Source organism: Chiroxiphia lanceolata, chromosome 21 (genome assembly GCF_009829145.1).
Source record: "Chiroxiphia lanceolata isolate bChiLan1 chromosome 21, bChiLan1.pri, whole genome shotgun sequence".
In the NCBI taxonomy this organism is placed as follows: Eukaryota; Metazoa; Chordata; class Aves; order Passeriformes; family Pipridae; genus Chiroxiphia; species Chiroxiphia lanceolata.
Genome location: NC_045657.1, coordinates 9,011,256 through 9,038,122, shown reverse-complemented (window position 1 = coordinate 9,038,122; position 26,867 = coordinate 9,011,256). Strand labels below are relative to the sequence as shown.

Genomic DNA, 26,867 nt, shown 5'->3' with positions numbered 1-26,867 from the left:
GGCAACCGAGCCCCTATTTGTGGGAAGATATTTTAGTGGGAAATAAGCCTGATTCACCCTAAAGACCTCTCCCCCCTGCCCTGGCTGCAGCCCTGGGGGTGAGGAGGGGCAGTGCTTTGCTTTGGCGCTGCCAAAATAAACCCGGGGGGGCAGAGCTGAGTCCTGGGGGGTGCGGGGCTGGGGAAGTCCTGGGTGAGGGAGGGGCTGCTGGTTGGAGGAAGGGTGATGTTGGGTCCGGGGGTGATACTGGGTGCAGGGGGAAGCCGGGTGTGTTTGGGGGGATGCCGGGTGTTTGGGGGGGACGGCAGATGTGTCTGGGGGGATGTCAGGTGTGTGTAGAGGGGATGTCGAGTGTGTTTGGCGGGGGGATGGTGGGTGTGTTTGGGGGGGATGGTGGGTGTGTTTGGGGGGATGTCGAGTGTGTTTGGGGGGGGGATGCCGGGTGTGTTTGGGGGGGGATGGTGGGTGTGTTTGGGGGGGGGTGGTAGGTGTGTTTGGGGATGGTGGGTGTGTTTGGGGGGGATGTCGAGTGTGTTTGGGGGGGGGATGCCGGGTGTGTTTGGGGGGGGGAAGGTGGGTGTGTTTGGGGGGGGGATACCGGGTGTGTTTGGGGGGGGGATGGTGGGTGTGTTTGGGGGGGATGCCGGGTGTGTTTGGGGGGATGCCGGGTGTGTTTGGGGATGGTGGGGGTGTTTGGGGGGATGCCGGGTGTGTTTGGAGGGATGCCGGGTGTGTTTGGGGGGATGCTGGGTGTTTTTGGGGGGATGTCGGTGGCAGGGGATTGCTCTGTGTGTCTGTGTGTCTGTGTGTCTGTGTGTCTGTGATGTTGGATGCGGGAGCGGGGGGGACGCCGGGGATGTGTGTGGGTGCTGAGTGCAGGGGAGGGGGATGCCGGGTGCGGGCAGGGGGGGATGTTGTCTGTGTGCGTGTGGATGCTGAGAGCGGGGGGGATGCTGGGTGCGGGGCGATGCCGTGTGCGGGGGGATTGCGGGTGCAGAAGGATTCCGAGTGTGCGTCTGCGGGTGCCGCCGTGTGCGGGGAGGTGCCGGCTGTGTGTCGGTGTGTGATGCTGCGTGCGGGGCCGTGTCTGTGGGTGACGCCGTGTGCGGAGTGATGCTCTGTGTGTGTGTGTCTGTGCGTGATTCCGTGAACCGTGGGGTGGCGGGGGTGTGTCTGTGCGTGATTCTGTCTGTGGGGCGATGCCGGGGGTTGTCTGTGTGTGATTCCGTGTGCGGGGCAATGCCGCTAGTGTGTCTGAGGGTGATGCCTGTGCGGGGGCGATGTCATGTGCGGGGGCGATGCCGGGGGTGTGTCTGTGTGTGATTCCATGTGCGGGACGATGCCGTGTGTGTGTCTGTGTGTGATGCCGTGTGCAGGATGATACCGGGGATGTGTCTGTGTGTGATTCCGTGTGCGGGGCGATGCCGGGGGTGTGTCTGTGTGTGATGCCGTGTGCAGGATGATGCCGGGGATGTGTCTGTGTGTGATTCCGTGTGTGGGGCGATGCCGGGGGTGTGTGTATCTGTGGATGATTCCATGTGCAGGATGATGCCGTGTGTCTGTGTGTGATTCCATGTGCGGGATGATGCCGGGGGTGTGTCTGTGTGTGATTCTATGTGCGGGATGATGCCGTGTGTGTGTCTGTGTGTGATTCCGTGTGCGGGATGATGCCGTGTGTGTGTCTGTGTGTGATTCCGTGTGCGGGGCGATGCCGGGGGTGTGTCTGTGGTCGCTCCCCGTTGCAGTACCGGCTCCCGGTCGCAGAGGGCGCTCCGCCGCGGGCGCTGCGGCGCGGGAGGCGTGGCATCCAACGGGGCGTGGCCTGGGCGTGTCCTGTGACGTCACATCAAGCCCCGCCCCGGTCAGCTGAGCCCTCCGCACCGCCCCTCCCCGCAACCCCCTCCCAACCTCGATCCGCCCCCCCCGCAACCTCCCCCCCGCTCCCCCCAGGTCCTCCTCCCTCTTCCCTCCTCCCTCCGCATCCCTGCGCCGCCACCCGCAGCCTCGCCCGGCCGTGTGTGCCTGTGGGTGACCCTCCCCTCCCCAAAACCCACCCTCCCCAGGGCGCTGCGCCCCCCCCCCGCCCCGGCACGGAGACATGGCCCCCATCGGACTCAAGGCTGTGGTGGGAGAGAGTAAGATCCGCGCCCCCCGTGGGGTGGGGAGGGGGGGTGGGAAACGCGGTTAAACTGCGCGGGGGTGGCGGGAGGAGGGGGGGCTCGGACTGGGGGGGCTGCCCTTGCCGGGGGTGGGGGGGATGCTGCGGATGCGCAATACGGGACCCTCGGGGCGTGGGGGGGGACACGGGACACCCCCACGGGGGACGCGCCGATGGGTTTTGGGGGGGTTTGGGGTCGTGGGTGCTGTCACCTTCCGGGGTTTATTTGTGGGATTTTTGCGGCTCTTGGGGGTTTTTTTCTGCAGTGCTGGGGTGGGGGGAGAAAGAAGGGGTGGGGGAGAGGGAAGCGAGAGGCCCTGGAGCCCCCCCGTTGTGCCCCCCCATCCCCCCGTGCCCCCCAAACAACCGCCCCACGGGGAGGGGGGGCTGAGCCCCGGGAGGGGGGGCACAGGGCTGTGCAGACCACCCCCCTGAATCCCCCTTCACCCCCAGCGCAGTGCCAGGCCGGGCCCTCCCGCTTTGTTCTGCAGCGAATCCCGCTGAAACGGCGATATTTTTTTTTAATTTTTGGTATTATTTCCATGATGATTATTATTATTATTATCATTATTTCCCCGGACGTGACTTTGCTCCCCCCATCCGGGGGGCCGCCGTGGCCCTCCCCCCCCCTCCTTCTTATCCCTCCCCAAGCCCAAACCCACCCCTCCGGCCTCGGGCATCCCGCGGGGGTCTATTCCCGGCCGGGAATATTCCCGGGAGCCGCGGGCGGGGGCACGGCACGATCGTTCCCCGGCTGCGCTTCCTCCTTCCCGGCTGTTGCAAGGCGATATTCTCCCGGGGGGAAGCGCGGAGGGAGGAGGGGGGTTTTTCTCCGAAACACCCGAGGCCGGAGGAGGGAAGGGGGGCGACCCTTTCCCCCGGGGCAAAATTACGGCGGAAAAGCTCCGCGCCGCCAAAAAAAAACCAAAAAACAAACGAGAAAATGGAAAAGCCGAAAGGGCAGGAACCGGTGGGAACTTCCCCCCGCAGCCATGAGCCTTCCTCCTCCTCCTCCTCCCCGCCTCTCGCAGGGTTTATTTCCGTGGCAGCGTGGCCAGACGCGGCCGGGTTTTTTTTTTTTTATTATTTTATTATTATTTTATTGGTTTGGGGTTTTTTTTTGGCGTGCCGTCCGTGGCCGTGGGTGATTCCCCCCCGCCCTCCCGCGCCCGCTGCAGATGGCGCGGCCGGGGCTGGTGGTGTGATCGGGTGGGTGGTGTTTTTTTGGGAGGGAGGGGGGAGATTACGGGGGGGGGGACACACAGCGCGGGGATTCCCGTGGGTTGATGGCCCTGCCGCGCTCCCCCCACCGTCACCTCCACCCCCCCGGGGATGGGGGGCTGCGACATCCTCCCCCCCCCTTCCCCGGTGCTGCAATGGGGATAAGAGCCCAAAATGGATGGGGAAAGGCAGGGAAGTGTCCCGGTGTGTCTGTGCTGCAGGATGGGCTTTGGGGAGGGGGGAGGTTGGATCGGGTGCTTTGCTGTGATTTATTTTGCGGGGGGGTGGTCCCCTCGCATCTGAAGTGGGGAGAGGGGCTGCCCCCAGCCCGGTTGGATGCGGCGAGGGGGGGGGATGGACCCGTCGCCCACGCACCCTCTGGCGGGGCCACCTCCGGTGCCCTCGGCAGAGAGGGGACAGAGCCCAGCGCCACTGCGTGTCCCTGATTTTCATTCATTGTCTCTGCGCTGGAGCAGGCTGGGGGGGAGCACAGACACACACACACAGGCACGCAGAGGTTCGAGGCAGCATCACGGAAATCTGGCTCAATCCTTCCCTCCAGGCTTTGGTGACAAACTGCTCCCTTCTTTCCCTGGGAAAAACAAAAAGAAAAAAACCCCAAGAAAATCATTCCAGAGTGAAAAAAATGATAATTTAGAGCCGGGCATCAGTTGCCGTAGCGGGGCTGGCGGGGGAGCGTGGGTGGGTGGAAGGAGGGAGCGGGGTTTGTGCAGGGAAAATACTGCAGAGGAGCGAGGGATGGGACCCTGGAGGGGCACCCTGGGGGCCAGCCCTACCCTCCCACGGGGGTCAGGGTGCTGCCACGGGAAGCTCCTGGGCTTGGTGGGTCAGTGCCCGCCTGGGGGGGCTGTTTTCAAGGGGAGCTGCTCCCCCTGAGTTAGGGTGAGCCTGCTCTCCAGACTGCCCCCGTCCCTGGGCACCGGTGCGGCTGGCACGAGATTCCCTGGCTCCCGCTGCGCCAGCCTGCCCTCGGGCTGGGACTCCCTGGAGGTTTTCCTGCAGGAGATGTTTGCTCCTAAGGAGCAGGAGGTCCGAGCCTGGGGCTGACCCTGAGGCAGGACATCTCTGCTGGGTTCCCTCCTCGTGAGGAAGGGAAGGATGGGAAGGAAGGGAAGGATGGGAAGGATGCTGCCGCGTTGCCATGGCTCGCTCCGCCAGCCCCCCCTCCGGAGCTGCATTCTGCCCTGGCTTCCCTCCAGACCCGGATTATTCCTCTGACCAACTGGTGCCATGACAAGACGGGTTTTGGAGGCCTCTGAGGAGGTGGCAGGCGGTGGGCAGGGGGGTGAGGTGGGCGAGTGTTGCCAGAGAAGGGTAGAGCTGGGTTGTGACCCCCCCAGAGCTGTGGGGTGTCTGCTGGGGGGGCTGTCCCTGCACCTTCCTGCAGCGTCCAGCAGTGGTGGCTGCATCCCTCCAGGACTGGCTGGGGTTGGAGCTGAGTGCACTTGGCCCCAGAGGTACCTGAGGACCAGGTTCCTTCTGCTGTGCCTTGTATTCCCTCTGTGCCACCTCCCAGCAAGCCCCTCTGGACAACCAAACACTGTGTCCTGGTGCTGGCTGGAAAGATCTCCCTCAAGCGTGGGTGAGGACACCCATCTCCAAATCTTCATCTGACCCCCCCCAGGTGGATATCCCTCCTATCCTCTTGTGCCCCAGGGCTCCTTGGATCTTTTCAGGGCAATCTGCCCCAAGCTTCCCCTGCCCAGCCTGGTCCTGGCTCTCCTGCAGCAGCCTGCAGTGGAGAGCAGGAGGAGGAGGAGGAGGAGGCTGATTTTTACTTCCCTGACCCGTCAGCAGCGAGGCAAGACAGGCTGTGCTGCAGGGGTGACACCCAAGCAGTGCCTGCACCCAAGGGGCCTGCTGCAGAACACGTGGCTGGAGCCTATGGAGCCACTGGATCCCAAAACCCTGGACCCCTTCAACCTCCCCAAAGGCTTCTCCTGCTCCTGTTGCTGTCAGGGACAGCTGGGAGAAGCAGAGGAGCCCTGGGATAAGGAAGTGCTCTGCTGCCTTGCAGAGACAGCAAGAAAACACCTTTCCCCCAGGACACCAGCTGATCCTCCCACGGAGCATCCTCACCTGGGCAGCCTCCTACAGAGCTGACCTGTGCCAGGGGCCTCCTGCCAGGGCCATGCCGAGGAGCCCCACAGCTAAATCCCACCTGGATGAGGCCCCCAGCACCCACAGACAGCACCCACTGCCTGCCCTGTCACTCTTGTCCCCATCATGTCACCCGTGTCCCCCTCTATGCCTCTCCAGGGCCCACCCCTGCCTGAGTGTGCTGGGACGTGATGACTCAGGGTGCCAAGTTCATGCTGTGCTGCACCTCCAGGGATAGGGAGGAGGCACAGGCAGGGCTGGGGCACTGCCAGCCCCGGGGCACAGCCCTGGGGACCTGCTGCAGGGCGGTTGCTACGTGACTCACCCCGGCTGCTTGGGCACCTCACAGCTCCCAGCACCCCGTGCTGTGGGCACAGGGAGCTTCCAGGCCCAGATGCCGCTCGTGGAGGGTGCTCTGAGCCCAGCTCAGTGCCCAGGATACAGTTTGTGTGCTGCCCCAGGTCTGGCAAGGCCTCTGCCAAGCAGAGGAAGAGGAGGCAGTGAAGGGCTCAGGGCTGCTGGGCCAGTGGGACCATTGCAGGGATGCACATGGATCCTCCTGCCTGCATGGGCATGATCCCAGCCTGATGGAGAGGTGGATGGGTGAGGAGGAGAGGTCTCTGTGCCCTGTCCTCACCATGGATGGGAGCAGATCCTGAAGCCAGTTACGTCCTGGGCAGCCCACCCACCCAGTCTCCAGCTCCTTGGAGCCCACCAGCCTGACAGGAACAGTACAGGAAGCTTGGCAAAGCCTCTGCTGGGGCCTGTAGCTCTGTCACCAGGATCTGTCTCACCTCCAGTACCAGCTCTGTGTTGGAAAAGCTTGAAAAAACAGATACAAAATTCAGGACTCACCTTCACAGGCATTGCAGAGGATTTTCAGTCTCCAGACCATGCTCTGCACCAGGAGCTGAGAAACTCTTGCCCATATGTGACCATGGAAGGTGACCAAGAGTGACAACCCTCCGTTTGGCAGGTCTGCATCCACCCACCAGTGTCTGCAAGGTTGAAAAAGCCATTGCCACAGAGGACTTATTTCCCTCTTGAACAGTGTGATCTGGGTCTAAATCCCCTGCACCTCTCAGGGAGAACATCCCAGGAGAGATTCCCTCCTTCCTGCCACCAAATCAACACATTTAAAAGGAGAATCATCATCACATGGCTTTTTGGTTACACGCTGAGGAGCAGATGCTGCGTCCACCAACTCACAGCTCAGGGAAGGAACTTGGCTCTGGAGATTCCAAAAATAGATCAGGCTGAAGGTGCAGTGATTTGTGGGCTCCCACATCACCCTGTGCACACACAGACACATGGATGTCACAGACACGTGTGCTGGAGGGTCTTTTCTGGAGCCCATCAGATGGTTTGACCTTGGGCCACTAAAGGAACGGTGAAGACCACTCAGAGCTGGAGCAGCTCAGCCATCCATCAGCCCGTGCCTGGCATCTGTGGGCACAGCCCAGCCTGGATTCCCACCAAGCCCAACCTGAAGAGCCCCAGTGTGTTGGGGTTTTTCTCTACTGTGGTTCAAGACAGAGCAGAACCGGCTCAAAAAGTCACAGCCACACTTGTAGGAGAGAGTGACCCACCCCTGGGAGAAGGTGACCTCCCCTCCAGGTCGCTGTGACATCCTGTGTGTGCTCTCCTGCTGCTCTGGGCTCCTCTTGGCACTGAAACACCACCAACGTTGGCCACCCCACCAGCACCTACAGCCACTGACAGCCAGGGACAGACAGTGTCTGCTGGGGATGGAAACACCCAGAGGGAGAGGACAAGCACAAGGTGATGCCTTCAGCAGGGACCTGAAGGTCTGTGGGTCACTGGTTCTACCTGAACAGAGAAACCCTGCTGAACTCCCAGATCCTTGTGCAGACCCAAGGAAACTGCCAGGAGTGATCATAGAATTTCCTGAGCTGGAAAGGACCCACAAGGACCATCAAAGTCCAGCTCCTGGCCCTGCCCAGGACACCCCAACAATGCCACCACGTGCCTGATCCTACAGTGAAAACCCTTGTGATTTTTACCCTGTTTCTCCAGGGCAGTCACAGTGATTCATGGGTGTCATCAGGCATTTCATTTCCCTTTTTTTACTTCTGGGTGTGTTACTCAACTTCTAGGGTTCAAGACCTCCGGGTCTCTGTTCTCCTCCTCTCCAGGCTGTGCAGGTTTCCCGAGGCTGTGGCCAGCAGGTATAAATACACAGATCCTCCAGGAGAGCAGTTCAAATAGGGAAAGGAGGAACTAATCACAGGTTACTACGATTAGCGTGACTAATCCGTGACTCTGGAGCCCCAGCAGAGCCACACAGGTCCCCAGAGCAGCACAAACACTGCTCAGCGTGGCTTCAACACGTGGCACTCGCACCAGCAGGCAGGAGGGAGAGTGTGGTGCTGCTCTGGATGTGGGAATACTGAAGTTCACCTCGTCCAGGGCTGAGGAGAGGAGGATGAAGCTCAGCCTGGGCAGTTCTGCCCATGCAGGACCTCCTGCAGCTGGAGCAGCAGGTTCCCACGTGAGGGATGTGTCCCCCAGGAAGGCTGAGGGGTCCAGGTGGGCACAGTCCAGTGAGATGAGTGGGTGTTCGTGGACTGCTGGAGGGGAGATGTTTGAGACTTGCTTGGGTTATGGGCACAGCAATCTCCAGGCTCAAACCATCCCTGGGTGGTTCTTAGCTGTGCTGAAGGACATCAGGTGGGCTTGGCCTCCTGCCAGTGAAATTATCTCCTGTCAGAATGGTCATTGAGTGCCATTCCTGTCATCCTGTGGTCCATGATGCCTGTTTTATTTGGGACAGCTTGGGGTTGGTGCTTGGAGAGCCCTGGCTGAGGATGTTCAGAGGTGGGGACGTGCTCCACTACATCCAGACGTGGTTGTATCAGTGTAACATTCACACTGTCTTGAGCAATGAGTTAATGAACCAGCACAAAAGCAGTTGCCAGGCCAACCCAAAGCCAAACATGTTCGTCTGGGAGATGCAGCCTGACAGCTTTTTAGGAGAAGTGGGTCTTGAGCAAACCTTGAGCAAACCTCACTGTGGATTTCTGTGATCCGGCTCTCTGGAGCTGCTCAGGGATTTGGGATCCCAAAACATGTGGAGAGTGAAAAGCCCATGGCTGGGGCCACTTTTCCTTGTAGGACCTTGGGCAATCCATGCCCACAGAGCAGTTCCATCTTCCTGTCCCACATCAGGCCCTGGTGAGGTCCGAGGGTGTGGCAGCAAAGGAGCATTTCTGAGCAGCAGGAGTTTGGTCTCACTGCTCCAGGAGGGAAGGGCTTGACCATCACTGCTGGTGTGGGACAGGCTGGGACCAGCACTAAAGCTGGAATGTCCCTGGCTGCAGCATCCCCCGCTGGCCTGGTGTCCCAGGGTGGGGTGGAGGCCAGGACAAGGCTTTACTGCTTCCACCAGGGCTGCTCATCAGCTTCCAGGCTCGTTCTGAAGCGGGATAATGGACTTGGGGCATCCCAAAATGGGTCCATCTCAGCACAGGCCCTGCTTGGCCACAGCTTAGTTGGTGTGGGCACCAGCCATGGAGGGGATGCTCCCTCTTCCCCCAGGTCCAGTTGCTGTGTCCATACCTGAGCAGGACAGGGCGGGGCTGGAGAAAGGCTGCCCAGGCAGCTCAGTATAAATAACCTGGGCTAAGCCTCTCGGAGGGAGGGATGGGCTCAGCTCCTACTAGGCCACCGTGTCACCAACTTGTGACACAATGCAGTGGGTCATTTCCATGGCACGTGTCACCCCAAGGACAAGTCTCACTGCAGGGGGTGGGTCCCATGAAGATGTGGTGGGGCTCTAACGTGTCACCTGCATGGTTAGAGCAAAACTTTTAGGGCCGTGTTGCTCCAGGGTTTCTCCATCCCACAGGGGAATTGTCCTGCCCTATCCATAGGCTCTGCTGTTGGAGGAGGAGTGCAGAGCTGTCTGTGTGGTCTGTTCTTGGTAGAAATTGGAATTAAAATTCTTCCAGCCTGAAGGAATAGATGTGATGTGGTAGGTCCAGACAAGCCAAGTGTTGGAGGCGCTGTATGAGTTGCTCATAGTATTTTTTATTCCTAAAACGTGGTTTTATCTCCAAGATGAAAAGCTTGGCTCTGAAAAGCTTGGCTGTGAACATCACCAACTGATGCTGGAGCCCAAAAACTCTTTGGGGACCATTTGAGGACATGGGCGGCAACATCTGACCCACTGATGAGGAATGTGAGGGCACCACTTGCTGGGAGGTGACCTGGAGTGACTTGGGGACCTCAGGGAATGGAGGAGCTGCCAAATCCCCTGGGAATCCAGACCACTCTTCCCTAAGCTGGGGGTTTGATGGCTGCTGCAGGGACAGCCAGGAGGGGAAGCTCGTGGCCCTGTGTCCTCCAGATGTGACACTCATCTCCAGTCTGTGCCCTTGGGCAGGACCCTGGAGCCTCTTTGGAGGATGCTCTGTGGATCTTCCTCTTTCCCAGCTCTGCCTGGGCTCTGAGCTGCCTCTGGCAGCCAAATCTGACCCAAGGTGGAGGCAGGAGAGGACATCAGTGTAGGGAACAGCTGTGCCTGGGGGCCCATCTCTGACCAGGGCATGAATACCCTGAAACCACAAAGCTCAGAGCAGTCACCCTCTGAGGCGCCCAGTTCCTGCTCTGGGAGGCCCATTTTGGTGCCAGGATGGGGCTGGGGGACAGGACAGCACTCTTTGCAGCCAGGCAGGTGCTCCCCCCGAGCATCCTCCATCCAGCTCAGCCCATCATGTGCAGAAGGGACACAGCATTCCCACAAAGCTGGGCACTGGGGACAAAATGTCCCCTGCAGCGAGGACAAGCTCAGGAGTGGCTGAGGCAGCAATTTGGGAGCCCTTTTTGGGCTTCCCTACCCTGGGCCCCCCATCCCTCCCTCTCCACAGCAAGTGGAGGGTGCTGAGAGCACCACAGGACCAACCCATGGGAGCCTTTGCTCTGCCAGCACCTTCCCCTGGGCCCCAGGACGCTCGTTACCTCCTTCCTTCCTCCCTTCCTTCCTCCCAGCCCTGGATCAGGGCAGCATTCTCATCACAGGGACAGGATCTCTTCCTGAAAAGGGATTTTCTTCCTGCCTGCTGCTTCTTCCCGCCCCTTTCCCAGCTGGAATCTCTGCCTGGCACGTGGTGCACCACCCTGGCCCCCCGTGCTTTGCTGGGATTGGGGCCGTGGGGTGGGATGGGGCCTTGTAAACAGCACTGTTATTGCTGGATCCTTGCTCTGGGGAAGGAGCCAAACGTGAGTAATGGAGGGGAGGGGAGGGATGCCAGCACATCCCTCCTTCCCAGCCACACTGCTGTGCCAGCCAGGCACCAGGGAGCAGGACTGGGCAGCTCCTGCCTGTGGCAAGGACAATTCCTGGTTCACTTGTTTGCTGTGTGGGTGACTGAATCTAGGTGGGCTTTGCCCAGCTCAGGTACCCAGTTACCCTCCATCCCCCCTTTTCCAGCCTGGAGCTGCCCTGCACCCCCTTTGCCCCTGGAGAGTGACCAAGGGCAGGCAGGACCCCGAATTCAAGGCCCTTCTGGGGCTCCCCTGAGGTGGATGTTGGTGGGAAGGAGGTGGATGTGCAGTGGGAGGAATGGCTGCTCCCAGGTTTTCCAGCAGGACAGACAGATGCTCACAGGCTCCTGTTTTATCCCTGCTGGCACCGGTGCTGGGCTTTACCCTGGGGGTGACTCCCACAGGAAGGGTCCCAAGGCTGGCAGGGTGACACCTTCAGCAATGGGGTGCCCACACCTCTGTTTTCTAATTTAGAAACATTTTTTAATTGGGTTTTAATTGGGCATTTCCATCCCTGTCCCTGAGACCGGGGGTGGGGTAAGCGCAAAACCCTCCGGGGATGGAATCCAGGGAGAAGCTTTGCACAGGGACATGGGGCAGACTCTTTTCCTCAGGCTCAGCTGGGCATTCCCTGGCACATCCCTACTCTGTGAGGGGTGATGGTTCCCACACCAGGGTCAAAGGGGACATTCAGGGTTTGGGAGGCATCTCACATCCTCCAAAACAGATGTTTAGGCAGCACGTGTGTCTGGCAGGAGGGCAATACCGACTCTGGCAAGGCTTGAAACCCCCTTCCTACAACTCAGCCCCAAAGGTGGCATCCCCATCCCTCTGCCAGGGCCCCCTTGTGTTGCCTGAACCCCCACCCCATGGGGAGCAGCCCTGAGGGGTCCCTGAGGAGTCCCAGCTGGTTGCATAAGCCCGGCAGCCGCGGGAGGTGAAATGGGATTGTGAGGGATTACAAGGAACAGGCTCAGGCTGCTTGATTCTTGTTTCTAAAAGAAGCTCTTAAGCTGCTGTTGTTTTCCTGGCACTTTGGATTAGGGCTGAGACATGTGGGGTGGCCCCCAGGCTCCCCAGAGGGACCCCCAGACCCACCAGCCTGGACTCCATCTGTTCGTGCCAAGCACGAGAGGAAAACAGGGCTGGGGGGAGACTGCCCCTCCCTGGGCACCCCAAAACTACCCCCATCCCCTCCCCACGGCCCCAGTTAAGGCACTGGGGGGCTGGGGCTCACTCCCCATGTTCCCAGTTAAGGCACTGGGGGACTAAGGCACTCCCCACGTCCCCAGTTAAGGCACTGGGGCTCATGGTGGGGGATTTTGGTGCCTCTGGCACAGCCCCCACTGCTGCTGACGGCCCCTGGGGTGCCCCAGGGTGGAAGCTGGGGTGCTCACCCTTCCCCATATTCCCTTTTCTTCCAGAGATTATGCACGATGTGATCCGGAAAGTGAAGAAGAAGGGGGAATGGAAGGTGAGCACCGAACTTTGGGGGGGCCAGGAGAGGAGGAGGAGGGTGGGAGGGAGGGAGCAGGTGCAGGCAGGGAGTTCCCCAGGGTGGGGAAGGGGTGGGGAAGGGCAGCCCGTGCCGTGTCCCCCCCTCACAGCCCCTCTCCCCAGGTGCTGGTGGTGGACCAGCTCAGCATGCGGATGCTCTCCTCCTGCTGCAAGATGACAGACATCATGACAGAGGGCATAACCAGTGAGTAGCAGCTCCCTGCAGCCCACAAACCTCCCCGTGGCAAGGGCAGAACCTCCCTCTGTACCAGAGGCATCTCCAGGCTGGCACAAGGCAGAGGGCACAGCCCCCACCCAGCCCTACCCCACTTGGGATGGAGCCACCACACCTCCCATGGCTCGTGGGCAGCTCTTGGTGCCAGGCTGGTGTTCCACAGGTCCCTCCTTGCCTGCTGGGGCTGGAGCAGCCAGAACACCCTGTCTCCTGGCAGGACCTCAATCCAAGGAGGAGACCAGGTGGTGTTTTATGTCAGCCCTGTAAATAAATAGCTCCCTGCAACGCTCAGAAAGGAGAAGGAAACCCCAGGCTGGGCACTGGGAGGTGTTGGGGGCAATGGGGTTTTGCCCCAGCTTGGGTAGAGCCACAGCATCACCCCCAGGTGGTCCCCCCTGGCAGGGAATGTGAGGATAAACCAAGGGAACAGCAGCATGGGAGCACAGACAGATCAGTGGCCCCTGGGACCTGGCCAGGTGCCCACACACACAGCAGGGACCACAGGGCTGGGATGGGGTGGGTGCATCTCCTGGGTGGGCAGGGGTGAGTGCCAGGGTGTGTTTTGGACATGGAAGGGTTGGCAGGGCTGGCCCTGTGCTGCCATGGGATATCCAACAACCCCCACATCCCCTGTGCTGCCATGGGATATCAGACCCCCACGACATCCCCTGTGCTGCTGGGGGGTATCCAACAACCGTGGGGTCTCCAAGTGCCCCTGCCCACACTGATCCCTGCCCACACTGATCCCTGCCACAATCCCTGTTTTCCCCCCCCAGTTGTGGAAGACATCAACAAGCGCCGGGAGCCACTGCCCAGCCTGGAGGCCGTTTATCTCATCACCCCCTCGGAGAAGGTGAGGACACGGGGTGGGGTGCAGGGAATTTGGCAAGGATGAGACAGTGGGATGTCCATGCTGGGATGGGCAGTGTGCCCATAGGAAGCATCCTGGCTCCAGTGAGGCCGATGGTGCCTCTGGGACAGTGGGATGGCGGAGCAGAGCTCCCCCTGTGCCAGGAGGGAGGATGCTGGGTGATGCTGCTGAGATGTCCAGGGTGCCACCCTGCCCAGCCCAGCTGATCCCTCTCTCTTCCAGTCCATCCACTCCCTCATCAACGACTTCAAGGATCCCCCCACCTCCAAGTACAGAGCTGCCCATGTCTTCTTCACTGACTGTGAGTACCCAGAGCAGGGGGAAAGTGTTTAACGGGGTGCAAGCAAGCAGGGAGGGAGGATGGAAGGATAGAGGATGGACGGAGGGAGGGAGGGAGGATGGAGGGATGGAGGGAGGAAGGAAGGAGAATGGAGGGAGGGAGGATGGAGGGAGAATGGAGGGAGGAAGGATGGAGGGAGGGAGGGAGGATGGAGGAATGGAGGATGGAGGGAGGGAGGAGAGAGGGATGGAGGGAAGATGGAGGGAGGGAGGAGGGAGGATGGAGGGAAGGAGGATGGAGGGAAGGAGGATGGAGGGAAGGAGGATGGAGGGATAGAGGATGGAGGACGGAGGATGGAGGGAGGGAGGATGGAGGGAAGGAGGATAGAGGGAGGGAGGATAGAGGGAGGGACTATGGAGGAGGGAGGATGGAGGGATGCTGAGCTCTACCCTCCTCCTCCTCCCCCCTCCCAGCCTGTCCCGATGCCCTGTTCAACGAGCTGGTGAAGTCCCGCGCCGCCAAGGTCATCAAAACCCTGACGGAGATCAACATTGCCTTCCTCCCCTCCGAGTCCCAGGTGAGGCCGGGCTGGGCACTGTCCCCCCTGCGGTGCTGCAGGGGATGGCACTGCCAGGGGATGCTCTGGGCCCTTCCCCAGCCCGTGGGGCTTTGTGTAACAGCTCTGCATCCCAGGCTGGCTCCCCGGCCCCGCTCAACCCTTCCTCCCTGTCTCCTGTGACTACTTCCCGAGCTGATCCGCCCCGGGGGATTTGGCTGGTGCCCTGCCTTGGCCCCCTGCCAGCAGCTGCTGTTGGCCAGCTCTGCCTCCCCACCAGCCAAGGGCACCAGGGAGCTGACCCTGTGCCACGTGCCCCTGCTGGGCACACGAGGGTCCGGGGGGAGGTGGTGCCAGACCCACTCGGTACCATCAGCCCTTCAATCCTCAGCATTTCTGGGCAGTGGCATCTCTTGGCATCTCCATGTGCAGCCAAATTGGCTTCTGGTCTTTACTGGGAGCTCAGCTGGGGAGCAGTGTGTCCCTGCCACCCCTGGGTCTCTGATTCCCTGCCTGGGAGCAGGTGACTGCTGTGGGTAGGGGGTCTCCTGCCCTGCCCTGCTCACCTGGGGGGTACACATGGAGCTGGAGCTGGGGTCCAGGGAGCCCATCAGGGTAGGGACTGTGCCCTGGAGCTGGAGCTGGGGAAGGCATCAGGGCCCGGAGCTGGCAGCTGAAAGCCTGAGGGATGCCCTGAGCAACACTGAGCTCTGGCTGCCCTGTCTCAGGCTCAGCTGGGACCTTTATCTGGGCATGAATCTGGTTCCCAAACCTACCCAGGGCTGCTCTCCTCCAGACACCCCCTCTGACCTCCCTCCCACCCCCCCCCAGGTTTACTCCCTGGATTCAGCCGACTCCTTCCAGAGCTTTTACAGCCCCCACAAGGCGCAGATGAAGAACCCGATCCTGGAGCGGCTGGCGGAGCAGATCGCCACGCTCTGTGCCACGCTCAAGGAGTACCCAGCCGTGCGGTACCGGGGGTAAGGGCGGCGTGGGGACACCCCTGGGACCTGCCCTGCTGCCCCAGCAGCACCAGGGTGTGCCCAGCACAGGGCAGGGGTGAGGCTCTGCTGTGCCCGGTGCTGCTCCAGGCGTGGGGGTGGTGGGACGGACAGACAGACGTCTGTGCTCAGGGTGAACAGGCTCAGGGTTGATGCTCTGCAGAGCTGGGGGCGTTGGGACTTAAGTGGTGCCACGGCAAAGTGGAGCTCAGCAAGGAGAGGTGGGAGTGGGCAACCAAACCTGCTCAGGTCCCTCTCCCACGAGCCAAGGGAAGGCGATGTCACCTCCCCGTGCCGTGCCCTGGGGAGCTGACCTGTGCCCCTGCCTCCCCCAGGGATTACAAGGACAATGCCATGCTGGCACAGCTCATCCAGGACAAGCTGGATGCCTACAAGGCTGATGACCCCACCATGGGCGAGGTGAGTGGGGATGGTGCCCCAGGGAGGGTGTGGGGGTGATGCTTCGCTCCTGAAGTCCCGCTGGAGCTCTGCCCCAGGGCAGTCACAGACCCTGAGCAGGGACCCCAGAACAGCTTCTCCTGAGGACTTGTGGGGCTGGTGGAACCCTCAGCCTCGGTGTTGACCCCCACAGGGTCCAGACAAGGCTCGCTCCCAGCTCCTCATCCTGGACCGTGGCTTCGATCCCGCTTCCCCGGTGCTGCACGAGCTGACCTTCCAGGCCATGAGCTACGACCTGCTGCCCATCGAGAACGATGTCTACAAGTGAGTGCAGCACTGCCATCCCCTCCACCCCCGTGGGCACCCCCAGTCCAGCCCTCCAGCAGGGGTTGGAAGCTCAGCATCCCTCCATCCATCATGAGCCTCTTCCATCCATTGGGAGCCACCGGTCCTGCCTGCAGTCTGGCACGTGGGGTGGGCAGGACTGGGGCAAAAGGGGCTTTTCCAGCCCTTGGCCCCTTCCCAACATTTAGTAGGTGAAGGGGTACAAGAAGGTGAGAGTTGAAATAACTTCACCTTGCTGCTGGCAGAGCCAGAAGAGCCTCAGTGTCCCCCCATGTCCCCCCAGGTCCCCCCATGTCCCCCCATTTCCCTAAACCCAGGCAGTGAGGGGGCTGTGTGCCCCCTCAGCCCCATTCCCACCATGACACTCCCTCCCCTTTTCCCAGGTATGAGACAAGTGGCATTGGAGAGGCCCGGATTAAGGAGGTTCTCCTGGATGAGGATGACGACCTGTGGGTCACCCTGCGCCACAAACACATCGCTGAGGTGTCCCAGTGAGTGTCCCCATGGGCTGTTTGCCATCTGGGTGGGACATTGGCTTGGCATTGCCACCCACCCCTCTGTGAGGGTCCCCTCCCTGCTCACAGCTCTGCCCTCCTCCTCTCCCCAGGGAGGTGACCCGGTCCCTGAAGGAGTTTTCTTCAAGCAAGAGGATGAACACGGGTGATAAGGTGACCTGGCTGCATCTGCCAAACCAGGGATGAGCATCCAGGGGCCTCAGCCATGGACTGGCACATGGTGGAGTCTCCTGGGGGCACCCAGTGGGCATCTCTGCAAAGGGACAAGGGTGCTCAGGTCCCTGATGGGGGGAGATGGCTGTGGGGTGTCAGCCCTACACCCGAGGCTGGGGAAATGGGGTTCCTTGGGAAGGCATCACACCACAGGGATCAGTTTGCCCCCAGCACAAGGTCCGTGTACCCCCACAGCAGCTGCCTGTGTCCCCAGCCTGTTCCCTTGCAGAGCCCCTGAGTTGGTGGCAGTGAGGGGACCCTGGTGGAAATAGGATTTAGGAGTGGCCAGGAGCTGAAAGGACCATCTCAGCCCCAGCCAGGCACAGGGTGGGCCCGGGGGAAGGTCCTTGGGGGATTTGTCCCCCTGACACTCCAGTTCACAGAGCTGCAGGACCCCCCTGCCCCTCAACTGCAGCCGAGGAGACCTGGCAGTGACACATCAGGTGTCACCAAACCCCCCTGAGGGGATCACATGGGCACAGAAGTCCTTGGTGGGGTCATCCCCTCTCTGCTCATGGCCCCCAAGTCCCGAGGGAGAGTGACCACATCCCCTTCCCTCGCAGACCACCATGAGAGACCTGTCCCAGATGCTGAAGAAGATGCCACAGTACCAAAAGGAGCTCAGCAAGGTATGAGGAGGGAGGATTGTGTTCAGTGACTGGGCCCACCCTGGGAGCAGGAGGTGGCAGCACTCCCTGGAGTGTCCCTGGCCGTGGGTGGTGGCACGGGGACCTTTGGCTGCTGCCAGCACTGCAAGGGTGGCCCCTCGTGTCTCCCCAGTACTCCACCCACCTGCACCTGGCTGAGGACTGCATGAAGCACTACCAGGGCACTGTGGACAAGCTCTGCAGAGTCGAGCAGGTACCAAACCAGCCCCCCCAGCCCCACATCCCCCCTGGCAGCACCGTCCTGGCAGGGTGGAGGGGGGATGAGCACGTGTGTTCTCTGCAGGACCTGGCCATGGGCACCGATGCCGAGGGCGAGAAGATCAAGGACCCCATGAGGGCCATCGTGCCCATCCTGCTGGATGGGAATGTCAGCACCTATGACAAGATCCGCATCATCCTGCTCTACATCTTCCTGAAGAATGGTGAGGACACCTGGGCAGGGGTGGGTGCAGGCAGCTCCCAGCTTTGGCCAGGATAAGCCAGGTGGAAAAGCCCAGCCCTGCCTCCCTGAGCAGCACCAGGCTGGGTGTCCTAAGGCAGCAGTGGAGGGAATGTATCCCCATGGAGGGGCTGTACCCCATGGAGGGGCTGTACCCCATGGAGGGGCTGTACCCCATGGAGGGGCTCTATCCCCATGGAGAGGCTGTATCCCCATGGAGAGGCTGTATCCCCATGGAGAGGCTGTACCCCATGGAGGGGCTGTACCCCCATGGAGGGGCTGTATCCCTGTGGAGGGGCTGTATCCCCATGGAAGGGCTGTATCCCCATGGAGAGGCTGTACCCCATGGAGGGGCTGTATCCCCATGGAAGGACTGTATCCCCATGGAGAGGCTGTACCCCATGGAGGGGCTGTATCCCCATGGAAGGACTGTATCCCCATGGAGAGGCTGTACCCCATGGAGGGGCTGTATCCCGTGGAGGGGCTGTACCCCATGGAGGGGCTGTATCCCCATGGAGGGGCTGTATCCCCATGGAGGGGCTGTACCCCATGGAAGGGCTGTACCTCGTGGAGGGGCTGTATCCCCATGGAGGGGCTGTACCCTATGGAGGGGCTGTATCCCCATGGAGGGGCTGTACCCCATGGAGAGGCTGTACCCCATGGAGAGGCTGTACCCCATGGAGGGGCTGTATCCCCATGGAAGGGCTGTACCTCGTGGAGGGGCTGTATCCCCATGGAGGGGCTGTACCCCATGGAAGGGCTGTGTCCCCATGGAGGGGCTGTACCCCATGGAGAGGCTGTACCCCATGGAGGGGCTGTATCCCCATGGAAGGGCTGTACCTCGTGGAGGGGCTGTATCCCCATGGAGGGGCTGTACCCCATGGAGGGGCTGTATCCCCGTGGAAGGCATTCCTCAGGACACCATGTCCCCATTGCACTTGCAGGTATCACCGAGGAGAACCTGAACAAGCTGATCCAGCACGCCCAGATCCCAGCAGAGGACAGCGAGATCATCACCAACATGGCCCACCTCGGGGTGCCCATCATCACAGACGTGAGTGTGCCCTCTGTGTGCTCCTGCTGCCCTCTGGGAGGGAGGGAGGACCCTGGCTCTGTTCTGGGAGCCACAAACCCCCCCGGGATGCCCCTGGCACCCCTGTGGGTGGTCCCCCTGCCGCAGCCCCCGTGTCTCAGGGTGTCCCTGTGCTCCCTGTGCCCAGTCCACCCTGCGCCGCCGCAGCAAGCCCGAGCGGAAGGAGCGGATCAGCGAGCAGACCTACCAGCTCTCCCGATGGACCCCGGTGATCAAGGACATCATGGAGGTGAGCCAGCAAGGACAGGGCTGAGGGGGCAGAGCAGGGACCCCAGATCCACCCAGGAAGGGACCTGCAGAGAGCTGGCTGCTCTTAGCCAAACCCTGACACCTTTCCCCGACACGGGCCCTCCAGGCTGGGATTGGAATGTTCTGGGGGGCTTTCCTGGCCTCCACGAGCGTGTTGGCCCCAGGTAGGATGTATGGCTTGCATGGCATCCCTGCAGCACAAAATGCAGTAACAGACTGGTTGGTTGTGTGTGTGTGTGTGTGCCACCTGTTTGTGCCACCATGGACACGGCTCGGTGGCCTCATCACAGCCTTGCCCATGTCCCAGCTGCCCCAGGGGACAGGGATAGCTCTGCACAGCTGTGCCTGTACCCACAGGAGCTATCCCAGGAGCTCTGTGCTTGGGTAGCCCTGAGCAAAGCTAAAAAGTGAGTTTTTCCAGACACTACCTTTGTCCTGACCCGCTCCCTCCCTCCCACCCCTCAAATCAGGGTGTCCTCCTTGGTTCTGTGCAGAGCTGGGGGATCCCAGGCACCAAAAGCAGTCCCCAGCAGACATTTCACCCACTCAGACAGACAGACAGACCGACCCTGGAGCCACATTTTGGGGAGGGGGATATCAGTGCTGCCTCTGCTCCCAGGCACTGAGACAAGCAGAGCCTCAGCTCCCTTGATTCCCAAAACCACAGAGCTCATGCTTTCCTTTGTCACAAACTCCCTGGGGGTGGCTTCATACCCAGGACACCCCTAAACCCCATCCCCAGGGCCAGAGGGGCCTACCCAGGGCAGCAGCACCTCACCAAGGTCTCATGGGTGGCATTAACCCTCCAGCACTGGTGAAGCAGCAGGGAGGGGATCACAGGGGAGAAACCTCCAGCTCAGCTCATGCCCCTGAGCTTCCCAGGAGGGGAATCCTGGGCACAGCCCTCCTGAGGGGCTCTGAGGCCAGAGGCTGTGCCTGGCTCCTCACTGACCCTGAGTCCATGGCTGTCTGCCCACAGGATGCCATCGATGACAAGCTGGACACCAAGCACTACCCGTACATCTCCACCCGCTCCTCCGCCTCCTTCAGCACCACTGCTGTCAGGTGGGTCCCCCCGTCCTCCCCTGGGCATCCTCACCTGGATCAGGGTCCCCTTGTCCTCCCCTGGGCATCCTCACCTGGATCAGGCTCCCCCCATCCTCCCTGGGCATCCTCACCTGGATCAGGCTCTCCCTGTCCTCCCCTGGGCATCCTCACCTGGATCAGGCTCTCCCTGTCCTCCCCTGGGCATCCTCACCTGGATCAGGCTCTCCCTGTCCTCCCCTGGGCACCCTCACCTGGATCAGGGTCCCCCCGTCCTCCTCCAGTGTATCCTCACCTGGATCAGGCTCCCCCTATCCTCCCCTGGGCATCCTCACCTGGATCAGGCTCTCCCTGTCCTCCCCCAGTGCATCCTCACCAGGATCACCATCAGCATCCATCCCTCCTGGCCCCAGGGGCTGGATCCAGCAGCAGGTCCATGAGCTGCTCTGTGCTCATTAAGGCATCCAGTAGCTCAGTTTCCCCTCAGGCATCCCATTCCTCAGTTTCCCTTCAGGAAAACTGGAATCCAATGCCTCCATTTCCTTTCAGGCATCCCGTGCCTCAGTTTCCCTCCAGACATCCTGTGCCTCCATTTCCCTTTAGGAATCCCATGTCTCAGGTTCCCTCCAGACATCCCATTCTCCATTATCTCTCCAGACATCCCCATACCTGAGTTTCCCTCCAGCTTCCCTCAGTCATCCCATGCCTCAGTTTCCCTCCAGACATCCCATTCCTTGTTTTCCCTCCAGACATCCCATGCCTGATTTTCTCTTCAGTCATCCTGTGTCTCAGTTTCCCTCCAGACATCCCATTCCTCAGCTTCCCTCCAGCCACCCCATGCCTGATTTCCCCTTCAGGCATCCTGTATCTCAATTTCCCTGCAGACATCCCATTCCTCCATTTCCCTCCAGCCATCCCATTCCTCAGTTTCCCTCCAGACATCCCATTCCTCAACTTCCTTGCAGCCATCCCATTCCTCAGCTTCCCTCCAGACATCCTATGTTTCCATTTCCCTACAGGAATCCCATACTTCCATTTCCCCCAGACATCCGATTCCTTGTTTTCCCTCCAGACATCCCATGCCTGATTTTCTCTTCAGTCATCCTGTATCTCAGTTTCCCTCCAGACATCCCATTCCTCAATTTCCCTGTAGACATTCCATTCCTCGGCTTCCCTTCAGACATCTAATTTCTCAACTTCCCTCCAACCATCCTGTGCCTGATTTCCCCTTCAGGCATCCTGTATCTCAGTTTCCCTCCAGTCATCCCATTCCTCAACTTCCTTGCAGCCATCCCATTCCTCAGCTTCCTTCCAGCCATCCCATTCCTTGTTTTCCCTCCAGCCACCCCGTGCCTGATTTCCCCTTCAGGCATCCTGTATCTCAATTTCCTTCCAGACATCCCATTCCTCAACTTCCTTGCAGCCATCTCATTCCTCAATTTCCCTGCAGACATCCCATTCCTCAGCTTCCCTGCAGCCATCCCATTCCTCAGCTTCCCTCCAGCCATCCCATTCCTTGTTTTCCCTCCAGTGACCTCGTGCCTGATTTCCCCTTCAGGCATCCTGTATCTCAATTTCCCTGCAGACATCCCATTCCTCCATTTCCCTCCAGCCATCCCATTCCTCAGTTTCCCTCCAGACATCCCATTCCTCAACTTCCTTGCAGCCATCCCATTCCATGGCTTCCCTCCAGACATCCTGTGTTTCTATTTCTCTACAGGAATCCCATACTTCCATTTCCCCCAGACATCCCATTCCTCAGTTTCCCTTCAGACATCCCATTTCTCAACTTCCCTCCAGCCATCCTGTGCCTGATTTCCCCTTCAGGCATCCTGTATCTCCATTTCCTTCCAGCCATCCCATTCCTCAACTTCCTTCCAGCCATCCCATTCCTCAACTTCCTTGCAGCCATCCCATTCCTCCATTTCCCTGCAGCCATCCCATTCCTCAGCTTCCCTCCAGATATCCCATTCCTCATTTTCCCTCCAGCCATCCCATGCCTGATTTTCCCTTCAGGCATCCTGTATCTCAATTTCCCTCCAGACATCCCATTCCTCAGCTTCCCTCCAACCATCCCATTCCTCATTTTCCCTCCAGCCATCCCATTCCTCAGCTTCCCTCCAGCCATCCCATTCCTCATTTTCCCTCCAGCCATCCCATGCCTGATTTTCCCTTCAGGCATCCTGTATCTCAATTTCCCTCCAGCCATCCCATTCCTCAGTTTCCCTGCAGCCATCCCATTCCTTAGTTTCCCCCCAGCCATCCCATTCCTCACTTTCCCAGCCCGTAACCTCAAGCCGCGCTCACCACTGGAAAACCACGCTCCTCCTGCCCCACCTGGGAGCAAACCAGTGCGTTCTTTAGCCGAGAGGTGCTGCTTCGTGCCCTCCTTCACCCTCCTCTTCCTCCCTCAGTGCCCGCTACGGCCACTGGCACAAGAACAAGGCTCCGGGCGAGTACCGCAGCGGGCCCCGCCTCATCATCTTCATCCTGGGCGGGGTGAGCATGAACGAGATGCGCTGCGCCTACGAGGTGACACAAGCCAGCGGCAAGTGGGAGGTGCTAATAGGTGAGTGGGGACCCCCCCGGGCCCACCCCTGGGTGCTGCCTGTGCTCATCCCACGCTCGCATCCCGCCGGTTCCCGGCTCCAGACGTCTGCGGGAGCTGGGACTCTGCGGAAGGGTTTTTCTCCTCGTCGCTCCCATCCGGGTTGCGTCACTCCACCCATCCTCATTTCGGCTCCCTGGTTTTTTTGTCTCTCTGGTTGGTTTGGCCTGAGCAGGGCTGGGTGAGAGGGAAGGAGGTTTTGGCAGCTCCTGCTGCACCTGTGTTGCTCGTTCTTGGGGTCATTAGAGGAAGGAAAAAGCAAACCACGAGTTGTGCAAATGGGAGATGTGTTTTCCTGTTGGGCAGGACAAGGTTCTCACGGGTGGCATTAACCCCAGCAGCGGGTCCCTCGCCCCAGGCAGGGATCAGAGGGGTGAAACCTCCAGCTCAGCTCATGCCCCTGAGCTTCCCAGGAGGGGAATCCTGGGCACAGCCCTCCTGAGGGGCTCTGGGCAACAGGACATTTGTGTGCTCAGTCTCAGCGTCCCAGAGGAGCTGTGGGTCAGGCAGAGGGGACACAGTGGAAGCTCTACCAGACGTTAGCAAGGAGCTTTTAAGTGCCCTAAAATTCCTCAGGGAAGCACAGCTTGGATACACACCTTGTAGGGCAGGGGCAGGCTCCTCTCAGCGTCTCATGTGGATTCCTGGTCCCTGGATTCTTGCCCAGGATGGCTGGTGGAGCCTGTTGTTGGCATCTCATCAGCTCCTTGGGAACAGCATCCCATCTCCATGACCTCCTGCTGCCCGTGGATGTGTCCCCCTGTCACTGGACACCCATCCCATCCCATCCCATCCCGCCTCTCTCCGGGGACCATCCCCTGCATGCGCCTCCGATGCTCTGGGTCCACCCGGGTCCTTCCTCACCCCAAAAGCAGGTGGTGGTGGTGGGGGGGAGCCTCGGCACGGCCGTCAGCCCCGCTCTGTTCTCCTGCAGGTTCTACTCACATTCTCACTCCCACCAAATTTCTCATGGACCTGAGGCACCCCGACTTCAGGGACTCCACTAGGGTATCATTTGAGGATCAGGCTCCAGCAATGGAGTGAGCCAAAGAAAACCAAGTAAAGGCAGCTTATTAATGAAAAAAGAAACTCTTCCTCCCCGAAGGGTTTTCTTTGATTCTTCCGGTCCTCCTCTCTTTGGTTGTTGTGTTGGGTCCCGGGGGGTTCTCTGATAAGAAAATGCTTGCGGTTCCTCCTCCCAGGTGGAAAAGCATCCAGTGTCGCTCCATCACCCCTCTGCCATGTCTCTTGGCCAGACCTGGCCGGCTCCTTCATGCCATGAGTCCCCCCTTGCCAGGGCTGGGGGCGGCGGGTCGGGGTCCTGCCTGCCCAGGGAGGTGTCCCAGGGCTGGGCAGAGGGATGGAACACCCCGGGATGCTGCTGCTGGAGCAGGGCTGGGGGTTCAGTGCCCGGGGAAGAGCAGGCAGCAGTGGGCACAGGGTGGAGACCCCAGCACAGGCTGGGCACTGCCATGGTTGCAGGGCTGGAATCCCCAGGCAGCTCAGGTTTGCTCTTGCAGCAGTTGAACCCCTTGGATGGGCAGGAGCCCCCTGAGGTTGTAGACCCCCAGACCTTCTGCTGGGGTTTAGCTGCTGGTGGTTTTCCTGGTGAGACTCCCCATGGCATCCCCCGTGTGCTGGTCCCTGCAGGGCACGGGCTGGCGTGGGCAATGTGGTGGGTGCAGCAGAAGGCGAGAGCCCTTTTCCTCCTCCCCTCTCACCCGTCCCCTTCCCAGCCACCCCTCTGATCCCAGGATGCTCCCTGCAGGCTGGGGGACCTGTGGAATGACCCTCCATGCCTGCTGCTCCCTGGGGACCTATGGAATGTCCCTCCATGCCAGCTGCTCCCCGCTGCCCACCTGCATCCCCCACCTCGCCCTCCTGCATCCCCGAAGGTTCCAGTAGCGACCCCGCTGCCACGACCCCCCTACACAGGCACCTCCCGGCCCCTTCCTCGTCCCTCCAGCTCCATCCATCGCCTTCATCCCTCCCTCTCCCCCCCTTTCCCGTTATCCACGCCCCCACACGCCCCTTCCCCTTCCCCACAGACGTGCATTTCCCCGCAAGCATTTCCAGCGGCGCGGGGCCGGCGCCGCCAGGTAAGGGGGGCCCGGGACAGCGGGGACGGGGAGGTGTCCCAAACCCATCGCTGATTCCTCACCCCCCCACCCCTTTTCCTCCGCTCCCACAGGGTCCACGCACATCCTCACCCCACAGAAACTGCTGGACACGCTGAAGAAACTCAATAAAACAGAGGAAGAGAGCAGCAGTTAAGAGGAAACGCCGTCACCACTCGATGCCGACCCACGTCCCCGCCGGGCGCCCGGCCCCGGGTGCCACCCTGCACCCAGCGGGCACAGCTTCTCTCTCTTGTTCTTGTGTTGACCCCTCCCCTCCCGCTGCCTCTCCTCCCCCCAACCCATCTCATTTTATCCACAGGGAGGGGACAACAGCCAAAAAAAAAAAAATAATATATATATATATATATATTAAGAAAATGGATGCATTGTGTTTAAGAGAAAAAGGAAAAAAAAAAAGAAAAATCTATATATTTGTAGCTGATGCCGTGGGAAGCGCCCAGGAGCTCGTTTCTGAGTAACCATCTGCCCATTGCTAGTGAATATGGTGGGAAAATAGTGGGGAAAACACCGTTTTTTTGGGGAAGTTGCTCCTCGTTGGGGTGGGTGGAAGGATGGATGGACGGACACCCCACATCGCTCCAGCCGGCGCAGGATGGGGGGTCCCCACCACCACCTGCTGTCCCATGGCTCTTTGGGGTGGTGGGAGCCCCTGCCAGCTGTGCCCGGGGGTGGGTGGGGGTGTGAGGGAGGTGCAGCCGGGACGCTTCACGCTGTGGCAATTCCCATGTGAAAAGGGACCAAAACGGTCAAAACTTGGAGATGGGGCTCGTTCGCTTGCACGACCACTGCTCTGCCCTGCTCAGCCTGACCTCCTCCTCTCCGGGGACTCCTTCAAATATATATATATATATATATATATATAAAAATTATTTTTATATATATATATATATAGAATATCTACCCCTGGATACCTCTCCATCCATCCCAAAGGAAGCTCAGTGCCCCGTGCCCGGCCCCACTCGTGTCGTCCCGTGGTGAAGCGTTTCTGAGCCTGCCGTCGCCCCGAGGCCCCCCCCAAAAAACCTTCTGGGCCCCCTTCCCAAACCCTTTGGGGCCTCCCCAACCCTCTGAGCCCACCCCAAGCCCTCTGGACTCCCCTAAACCCTCCAGGCCTCCCCAACCCTCTGGGCCCACCCCAAAACCCTCTGGGCCCACCCCAAAACCCTCTGGACTCTGTGTATATTAATGACTGTGTCTCGTGACGTTCTTACAAGCTTGGTGTATAGTGATTTCCCCAAACCTCTTGATTTTAGTTGGGCTTTTTTTATTTTCCACCCCCTGGATTGCCCCCCCCCCCCTTCCCCTGCCATTAGATGCACTGCAATATTTTGGGGTCTATGGTTTTGTTCTCTCTCCTCCCAAAGGCTGTGACACCCCCCCTTTTCCTTCCCCCAAATTGCTCTTTCTTGCCTCGTTGGTGGTTAGCCCCCCCTTCCCTCCCCGTCTGCTCCTTGCCCATAAAGTTAAATATATATTTTTAGGGCAAAGGCTGTATCATTGCACTGATATTTGTTGGTTCCCCCCCTTGGTCCTCCCAGCCCGTTTTTGTTCCTTCTTGGTTTAGCAATGCAAATGCTTCAGGATCTTGTATGTTGGACATTATTATAATTATTATTATTTTTTTTTTCTGTTACAGTTATTTATATAAAAAATAATTTATCAAAAAGGAAAACTTTAAAAAAAAAAAAATAATCTAGTCTGTCTTGGAACTTGTTTACCTTGAAATTACTGGAATCTAAATGTTTGAAAGTGTTGAAGCACAAACATGTATCATCTCTGTATATCTGTTCTTCTGTACTAAAGCACTCGAGTGACTAAATAAAAGCGATCTCCATCCCTAGTGCAACTGGGGCTGTGCTGTGCCACTCGTTGGGGGCCAGGAAAACAGGGAAAAGATGTAGGGAAATACCCCACCCAGCCCCACACG

The 26,867-nt window shown here is 59.8% G+C and overlaps 1 protein-coding gene across 2 annotated transcripts; it reads left to right on the top strand.

The window, feature by feature from the left end:
• The first annotated feature begins 1,781 nt into the window (after positions 1-1,781).
• Positions 1,782-26,786, top strand: STXBP1 (syntaxin binding protein 1). Of its 2 annotated transcripts, XM_032708042.1 has the most exons (20): positions 1,930-2,135; positions 12,211-12,260; positions 12,407-12,488; positions 13,295-13,371; positions 13,612-13,690; positions 14,143-14,246; positions 15,057-15,205; positions 15,562-15,646; positions 15,819-15,949; positions 16,354-16,461; positions 16,578-16,638; positions 17,262-17,327; positions 17,479-17,559; positions 17,650-17,788; positions 18,750-18,859; positions 19,026-19,127; positions 20,127-20,212; positions 22,606-22,760; positions 23,734-23,858; positions 24,991-26,786. In XM_032708042.1, exons 1-19 carry the CDS (start codon positions 2,099-2,101, stop codon positions 23,841-23,843), a joined length of 1,812 nt encoding a protein of 603 aa, XP_032563933.1. In that variant the 5' UTR covers positions 1,930-2,098; the 3' UTR covers positions 23,844-23,858; positions 24,991-26,786. The 2 variants fall into 2 exon arrangements, with proteins under 2 accessions (XP_032563934.1, XP_032563933.1); XM_032708043.1 differs by lacking the exon at positions 23,734-23,858 and having other exon boundaries at positions 1,782-2,135.
• The last annotated feature ends 81 nt before the right edge of the window (positions 26,787-26,867 follow it).

Bases quoted from the DNA above. Each gene is read 5' to 3' on its own strand.
- STXBP1 (XM_032708042.1), top strand. From the start codon at position 2,099: ATGGCCCCCATCGGACTCAAGGCTGTGGTGGGAGAGA. The intron at 2,136-12,210 runs GTAAGATCCGCG...CTTTTCTTCCAG, and splicing joins CAAGGCTGTGGTGGGAGAGA to AGATTATGCACGATGTGATC. The intron at 13,372-13,611 runs GTGAGGACACGG...TCTCTCTTCCAG, and splicing joins TCATCACCCCCTCGGAGAAG to TCCATCCACTCCCTCATCAA.